The sequence below is a fragment of the Buceros rhinoceros genome, unplaced genomic scaffold (genome assembly GCF_000710305.1).
Source record: "Buceros rhinoceros silvestris isolate BGI_N320 unplaced genomic scaffold, ASM71030v1 scaffold22349, whole genome shotgun sequence".
NCBI classification, from domain to species: domain Eukaryota; kingdom Metazoa; phylum Chordata; class Aves; order Bucerotiformes; family Bucerotidae; genus Buceros; species Buceros rhinoceros.
In genome coordinates this window covers 43,009-51,774 of record NW_010431293.1, presented here as the reverse complement: position 1 = coordinate 51,774, position 8,766 = coordinate 43,009, and the positions used below count along the sequence as shown (strand labels likewise).

General features: G+C 48.0%; 1 protein-coding gene across 1 annotated transcript in view; it reads left to right on the top strand.

Moving 5' to 3' along the window:
• DOT1L (DOT1-like histone H3K79 methyltransferase) overlaps nt 1-8,766 on the top strand; it is a gene marked incomplete at its 5' end in the record, with an annotated part of 50,006 nt that overhangs the window by 7,289 nt on the left and 33,951 nt on the right. The window contains 2 exons of the mRNA XM_010143393.1: nt 3,000-3,094; nt 5,234-5,296. Of these exons, the coding sequence (XP_010141695.1) occupies nt 3,000-3,094; nt 5,234-5,296 (158 nt within the window). The remainder of the gene's footprint in view (nt 1-2,999; nt 3,095-5,233; nt 5,297-8,766) is intronic.

Below are 8,766 nucleotides of genomic sequence, written 5' to 3'. Positions count from 1 at the left end.
CCCTCCAGGGATGGGGACTCCACCACTGCCCTGGGCAGCCTGTGACACGCTGGGACAACCCCAACGGGACAGAAACGGCTCCTCAGGGACAACCTCAACCTCCCCTGGCACAACTGGAAGCCGGTTCCTCTCATCCTGTCGCTTGTTCCTGGGGAGCAGAGACCGACCACCCTGGCTGCACCCTCCTGTCAGGGAGTTGTCAGAGCCAGAAGGTCTCCCCGGAGCCTCCTTTGCTCCAGGCTCAGCACCCCCAGGTCCCTCAGCCGCTCCTCAGCACATTGTGCTCCAGACCCTGCCCCAGCTCCGCTGCCCTTCTCTGGACACACTCCAGCCCCTCAGTGTCCTTCTGGGAGGGAGAATGAGGGGCCCAAACTGACCCCAGGATTTGAGGTGCAGTGTCCCCAGCGCCCCCAGTGCAGAGGATCAATCCCTGCCCTGGTCCTGCTGGCAGGAGCAGGTGCGACTCAAACACATGTGGAAGAGATATACTGAGTAAGAAGATGATGGGTTTTTTTGCTGTTAAAATCTGGTTCAGAGCAGGAAAGGAGTAGTAAGATTTCCCCTTTTACTAGATGTGTTGTAAAGTTTTAAATGAAGTTTGTTTTGGTTTTGTTGCTGGTATGACACGGGACTTCTGGGGAAAAATATTTTAAAATGCATTCAGTTGTTAAAAACCGTCTATATTTTAAATTTAAATACAGCAGGGGTGCCATTACCCCCAAAACTGAAATACGTCTCCAGTCAGGGACCTTCAGTGATTTTCTTATGTTTTACACCCTGCTTCCTCCCTCAGTGGGGCTTATGTCCAAAATTTCCTGTTTCAGTGACTTATGTTCAGATGAGACATTTAGAAAGGCATTAGAGCTGACAAACTATTTTCCATCTGGAAGGAAAAAAAAATTGCCATAGATGCTATCAATTGTTTGTTCAGGAAGGTTAAAGAAGATCGTATCTCCAGTCCTGTAGTGCTGCTCACTGTTATCAAGCTCAGATGTTCGGTACTTCTATCTGTTATGGTCAGAAATAAAACCCGGTATTTATTGTTAACCTCCTCGCTTCGATCCCGGAGGTTGACCCGCAGTGTGAAGATTCACAGTCTGAAAAGCCAGTACGAAAGGAATGGTTTACATTCAGAAGCCTTTGACTTTCGATGTTTGGAGCCCCAAAATAATCAAAACCAGAACAGAGCTGTTGAGTTTGTACTGAAGGGGTCAACTTGTTGTGATCAGTGTGGTGCTGAGCGCGGGGTAAAGGAGAACGCTGTCATAGCACGTAATTTCTATCAGTCCATTTAATGCTGTGAGTGCAGCAGTGGCTGAACCCCCCCAGGGCTGAACCCCAGCCAGGGCTGAGCCCCCCCGGGTGCTGTGGCTGTTCTCACAGCTCAGTGTGTGATGCCAGGAGCACGCTGCTCGTTGCAGGGGGGTTTGTGGAGGTGAGGTACATCATCAGGAGGCAAACTGGAACCACAGGACAGCTCTTGCAAAAAGAGAAGCCGAAGACAGATAAGATTAATAATGCCCTATGCTGTATCGTGTGGGATCTGACAATGCAGCATGTTCTTCATCACCCCTTTAGCCGTTCTGCCTCAGGCCTCCTCCGCCCCTGCAGGAGCTTGTACATCCCAATTTGCACATGGATTAAATAACCACGTGTATGCAAAATGAGAACTGGCAAAAAAACCCCAAAACAACCCCAAAAAACCCAACAACAAAACGCCCTGTCAGCACTGCAGTCCTCATCGTACCAGACACCGTTACAGTGGGAATGGCTGACATGCCGGCGGGCCACCCCTGCAATTACCAGTGCCGCTTCCTGCCCGCAGCCCCTGGGATGGGAACCAGCAGTGGAATGGAAACCAGTGAAGTGGTTCTGTGCAGATGGGCTGTCCTGGAGTCCCTCTGGTTCCGTGGGGTCACCTGCGGCACCAGTGAGACACGAATGTGTTTTGTGTTCGGCATAGACAAAAAGCGACGTGTCAACGTGCTGTTGGTGAATTTGGGATGGGTGGTGAAAATCCGCTCTAACGAGTGTGGAATGACATTGCTCCAGTATGCAAAATGTGAGTTGCTCACACAGAGAGAAAACTAATGAATATATATGTATTTTTTTTAACATAAGCTGGGGTGGGGGAGAGGGGGTGTTCAGGCAGCTCATTACCGCCGGGAGCATCTGATACCAGTGGAGTTTGGAGTAACGGGCACTTCAGGCATTTGTACACTGTGCTTAGTTGTGCTTCTGAAATTTGGAGTGTTGAACCCTATAATATTTTCTGAAGTGTTATTCTAAAGTAGCTCCTAGATAAATAAGCTTTATCAGTGCTGCATTTCACAGTGAGAACCAGTACAAATATTGCTAGACTATGAGAAATGTTTTAGCTCCTCTTTAAGTTAATGCTGTAGGTGTGTGACCAGCAGCGTTTGGTTTGGGTCATGGTAGGGTTTGTTCAACTGTGTGTTCAATTAATGAGATAGTGAATTACAGTGTAAAACCTGTAGATTTGATGGAATGCATGTAAAATTTGTGCAAAGAAAAATATTTTGAAACCTGTGTGAATTAGGAAAAATGAGCTGGTAATATTTACTAGAAGTAGCCATTAATAATTGTTAATACAAATGGTGCTGTAAATGTTGTAGTCTTATGCTATTACCATAAAAAGTGCTTCACATTGACAAATGTGAACCTCGGAGCTACAACGCTAGAAATTCTGTCTGTGCGAACAGTGCTCACGTTCCAGGCAGGATGTGAACCCTTTTTACCAGGGGCTTAGTGTCTCGGTCCTGCAGGGAAGTGCGACTCCCTTTGGTAACTCCCATTGCTTCGAATCTGTGTCTCAGCTGAGAGATTCCTGGGGGAGCTGTGGGACACAGCTGGACCTGAAGCCTGGTCCCACAGATCACCTGCCTTTTCCCTGTGGCCTTGCTCTCAAAGCTCTTCTCTCCCCTTGCAGTGGTTTTCCACTGAAACTTGTTCTCAGGGTTGTTTTTTCTTCCCTGCAGGTGTGGGTCAGGTGGTGCTTCAAGTGGCTGCAGCCACAAACTGCAAACATCACTACGGTGTGGAGAAAGCCGATATTCCAGCCAAATACGCTGAGGTGAGGGTGGTTGCTGCGAGCTCTGTGTGTGTGCCTTGTTTGAGGGCCAACTCGGTGGTTCAGGAGGAATTAAGTGCTGTGCAAGGAGAGAAGCGGAGTTTCACTCCTAGTTGCTTTTGCGTCTCAGGTCAGTGAGACCGGGAGCGCGACACCCTTGGGGAGAGATGCGGGTGTCTCGTTTGCTGGCGGCGCCTGCAGAGTGCACAGAAGGAGTGTTAGCATCTTGCTGAAGTGCTTTGAGGCCCAGGAGGGGTAGAGCTGTTTTAACAGCGATGGTGTAGGATCTGTTCAAAGGGGAGTGCAGCGTAAGCTTCACCTAAACAGCCGCCGTCACCCTGGGTGTGCAGTGACTCTTACACCAGGCTGCCAGAGACCACAGTGTTCGGCGGCTCTAGGCAGGAGTTCACCACACGTGTAGTTCCGGCCGGTTCTGAAGGCTGTGGCTCTGCTGCAGCAGCGATGCACGGTGCTGGTCTCCTAAAGCTGAAGTTCAGCTTAGTTATGGAGCTGTCTTAGGCTTATTGATGAGTCCGGTGTTGGGTGTCTGCTTAGTCGGCACCTAAATGATGTCTTGCTGTAAGAGAACCATAATGTGTAGTCAGGCAGGCGGTTTTCTTTACACTTCTGATTCTGTGCCAGTGGGGACACACAGAGGTAATCAGTTCCAAGGCAAACCTGGGAGGCAAATGAGCTACGAGCAAACAATAAAGGTTAGTCATGCCTTACCATAAGGAAGTCACTTTCTTCAGCAGACTGAACAGAAACTTTGCCCTCCGTATTGTTCAAACGAGCTGACTCAGTCTGTACAGGCTAGAAAATTATACCTTAGGAAGGGAGGGAAAGTAAAAATAACCCCCCTTGATCCTCCTTTGCAGTGGTGTGGGCAAAAATCCATAAACACAGCGGTGAATTGGATCAGACACGGGTCTAAAAATCCGTTTTGTTTCCCCTGCCATGACCCAGTGGAAATTTCCAGCTGGAGCACTCGGCAGTCCCTCCGCGGAGCGTTCTGGTTTCGTTAGGGAGTCCCTCGCCAGGCCTGGGCTCCCGTCCGTGTCTAAGCACAAACTGAAAGATTGGCCTTGAAGAGGGAGAGTTAAATTCTCCATTTCACTCTTACCCTTCATCTGCCCTGTGCTGTGTGTAAGGGACCGGTTTTCCTCCCCATCTCTGACAGACGTTGTGGAAGGGATTGGATTAAGTTTCCAGTTAAGATTGGCTGTGGCTACACACCTCTGGTTACTATGATAATTAATGCAGATGACTGTGGAAAGCTTCAGCTAAAGGGGAAGAATGTTACGGATTTGTTTTAGTGAGGTTGTCTTAAATTAAAATTTATGTTCATACAGCGTACTGAAGATTTTTGTGACTTATCCTACTAAGCTTCTAAGAGCTTTGGAAATGAAAAGAATTTTAAAACACATCTGTCAGCACGCTGTGGTACTCACCTGCTGATGGAGGTCTCCACCATCTCCAAGTTCTCAGTGCAGCCAGAAATCCTGCTGTGTTCTCTCCCTTCTCTCCTTTCCTTTCCTACCTCCAAATTTGGCCCCTCCCATACACGGAGGCAAATCCTAAACATCAGGAGCTTTTTTTTCAGTCTCCCAAGAGACTTGGGTTTCGTTTTCAGAGGTGTTGTAGAGGTGCAGCTGGACCCTCACTGCCTCTCTAAAACAAACAGCCCGTGCTGCAGATTGTCAGTTTGTGTGGAGATGCACATTTGTGAGGCACCAAGCTTGGTGTGGGGGCTTTTTGGTTCCTCTCTCCTGTATCTGGGCAATGGAAAACTGGTACCAGCTACTGGGTTGGGTAGTCGCAGCCTTCTACCCTCCACAGCCCTGGTCTGGGCAGCAGCAATTGGGACTGCCTGGCTTCTACATGTAACTTTGATGCAAAATGGGGAGAAGGAGATGCCTTCCTAACTTGGCTCTGATGGAGCAAAGGGTTTTATAAGGAAGCTAAAATACAGCAGTTGTCTTCCTGCCCATCCTTTGAGTGCTAATGCCAAAAACCCCCCAACCCAACCAAACCAAAGGCTTGGGGTCAGTGAACGCTGTCAGAGCTGCATCGTCTTTTACTGCGCTGTATCTGGTAACACAAATGTCCTAATGGGTGCTTTTGTTTTTCCTCCTCTTCTAGACGATGGACCGAGAGTTCAGAAAGTGGATGAAATGGTATGGGAAAAAACATGCAGAATACACAGTGAGTGAATTTCAGCTGAAACACTTTGTGATCCATGTTGATGTACAGAATTTTCAAAGCCTTCTCCAGCCTTGCACCAGCCGAGCAGCAGTAGGAGCCCTATCTGCTTCCTGGCTTCTATCTTGAACCAAGCCCCTTCTCTTTGTCTTGCTTGACATGTGATATGGTGTTCCTGGAGCACTTTCAGGTCTTTTCAGAAGCTCTTGGAAGCCTTACTCTTCTAAAACATTGTTTTAACTGGGTCTGCCATGTGCTTCTGTTTGTATTAAATCTTTTTCTCCTCGCCTCGCCATGGTGCGGGGATTCTGCTGGGTAGACTCTGGAAAATGGCAGCTCCTCCTTGGGTTTCTGAAACCTCCTGCTAGAAACAAAAGCTGAAGCTTTGATTGTGCAGGCAGCTGAAGGTGTGGTCACTGGGGCAGGCAGTGGAGGGGGCAGGATGGCAGGGCTGCCCTGGGGAGTGGGGGGGTGAAGTTCTGGGTGAAGTTTTTTCATCACTGCGGATGTGTTTTCCACACTGTAACGGCTGAGTGAAGCATACACAGGGTCTTACGCTGCTTCCTGTCATGCCTTCCCTTTTTCCTTTTCTCCCCCTTCTTACATGTCATGAAGAAAATCTGCTCCCTAGTTAAGTGAGGGAGTGTTTATAATTGTAGTACAATAGGAACCCACTGCGAGTTTTGAAAATACATGTATTTATGCTTCTCCTGCCACTCTTCCTATGGTCAAGGAAGGGGCTGGGTGGGTCAGGGCTGTCCCCTAATTGTCCAGAACAGTTGGGTCACTCGTCTCTGCTCAGAAGTTGCAGCCAGCAACGTGTACTGCAGCTGAGGGGCAAGTGAGTGCTCGGGGAACTGTTTCTTCGTTTCCTTTTGACCACTCTTGCTGAGTTACTGGGATGGCTTGAACCACACGGCTTCTTCCAGCGTGTGCGATCACACGGTGGGTTGTAGATGGCCAGCCTTTATTTCCCAGTTCTCTGTGTCTGCTGGGATCCCTGATGCTCTTTAGTGGGCTTGTCCTTAGTGAAGGGTGGTACAGCTCGCCCTTGGGAAGAGGCCAGAGAAGGTGATCGTGCCACCTGCCTCGGGACACCCTATTCCTGCCTGCACTGTATGGCGCAGTTTCAGGTTTTCCGGCTGGGCCTGCTGTGGGACTAGTTTGAGGCAGGATCGATACCAGGCTGCTAACTCTTTCCTGCTGTGGAAACCCTGTGAATGCTTTACTTCTGCAGTGGCCATATGGCATTTTTCCATTGTGTCACCCAGCTGGCACTGCATGAAAGGGATCGTTCCTGAAGACACTCCGCTTACGAGCTGTGCAATTTAGAGGCTGGGGTAGGAGCTTGGACTGGAATATTGAAAGCATATTGACTGCCGTAGGCAGCGAGCATTTCCACAGGCGCATTCCAAGCACCAGAGTCTGGTGCTATAGTAAAACAAAGCTACTGAGTTTTTTGCTGGTTCTTCAGCTTTTCAAACTCTGTTTTCTACAAAGTTTTTAGAGTAAAATATCTCTCGAGTTTGCAGTCCTCCTTTCTGAGAGAGTGGAACGCTTGCAGCACTGCTGGTCTTCAGGAAAGTTGGTTTCCTACCACCTTGTCGTAGTGATGCTTGAAGGTAGATTTTGGTCTTTCACTTGTGGACGCCCAGGGCAGACAGTATTTAGGTTTTATTGCTCCGACAAACAGCCCAGGCTTTTGCCAAGCAGCATGTTTCTTTAGTAACTCCTTAGTCAGCCTCTTCTGTAGGTGATGGGCGTCAGACAGAGGCAAACTTTTCAGGGTTGCCTGAAAATGTAACTGGAAGAAACTGGAAGGCATGGAATTAAAAGCCTGGTATCTTTATTTTTCTGGAAAACAACTTTGTCCCTGCAAAAAGCTTAGTGAGGTCCCAACATTCCAAATGCTGGAGATTAAAATAAGCACAAATTAATTTGTGAATTCCAGCCTAATGTTTTAGGCAGTCATATGAGAAATACATATTTTGAGACGAATAAAGTGCTGGAGGAGGGAAGCGTGCAGAAGTTCAGTGGGGAGAAGTCGCAGGTTCCACTTGGAGCTTTATCCCGACAGTGTGGACAGTGGATTTGACGTGGTGCACGTAACAGCTGCCTTGCTGCAAAAGTAAAAATTGTGGTACATAAGGCAGCAATAAATCCTGGAGCTGGGCTGCAGGCTTGTGGTTGATTTTTTTTTTTTTCTTTTAACAGCCAAGTGTCTTGTACAGTTACAGATTTCCAACACAAATGGGGTTTGGATTTCTCACTGAGAAGTGACTGACTGCTTGTCCTAAGTCTTGTCTTTTAGCTGCAACCATTGGGTTCACTTCTGTGCCTTCCCCACCAAATACTCTTGTTACTGCTGGAAGTTCTGAGCTTGGACACATGAATTCTGATGAGCAAGGTCTAGTGACAACGTGTAAAATAAACGCGAGTTGTCCAGGTGTATTTCCATTCTGATTTGTTCACAACCATAGAAAACAAATGTCCTTTGAGAAGTGGCTCCATGCAGACTGCGCAGAGGCAGGTACATGCAGATCTTTTCAGCTGAACAAAACACAACTGCGTGGTCACTTACAGATGATAATCGCGTGTTAAACTTCTCCAGTAGCTAGTGGCGAAGTGTCCTGAGATGTGTGGCATGCCGAAGGCTTCTGCAGAGCCTCAGCTGCTGGTAACTGGTCATGGCTGCTGCTTTGGAGTGAGCAGCTCCACTGGGGCCATGAGAGGAGCGGAAGGAACGTCGCTCATTGTATGTTGGCTTGTAGGTCTTCTCATCTCCAGCTGTTGTAGGTAATCACATTGCAGAATCCCGTTAGATGACCTGAGTTCCGTTTGAAATGATGAGCTGCTCAATCCCATGAGTCCAATTGGAAAGAAGAACTCCACAAGAGGGTAACACTTTTGATCGGAATCTTAGCTTTTATATTCAACTGATACGTTTGAGCTTGCTATTTACACCCCTGTGTAGACAGGGCTGTGGTTGTGTGGTGGTTGATGTCTAACTCCCCACTGGTCAGGGATAATCGCATCCTTTGCTAGTCTTCTCTTTCACATTTGGAGGGGATGCATTATGCTTCTGGGGCTTTTTGTATCATCAGCAGCTGCCTCAGTTCTTCAGACTAGAGTGTCCCACTTGCAAGACATCTCACTTTGTTTCAGCTCTTTTTATCTTCTCCTTTCTTGTCCCATGGAACTGAGGCGTTTCCGAGAATACCTTACCCCATTCTTTTCAAGAAAACCCATTGTCTGAGGGAAACAGGAGACTTTTTGAAGGTCATTAGGCCTAGATAATTAGAGAGGCTTTCTTGGGGAATTTCTGCATGTGTGCAGTCATCAAATTAAAGAGCGGTGTTGCAATTAAGAGGCAGATGGGTTTTCATGGTTTTGAACTGTAAATATCCTCGTGTGGCTTCAAAATCAGAGCCAGCTCCAGGTATCTGGGGCGTGATGCTGAGATTGCCATGTAG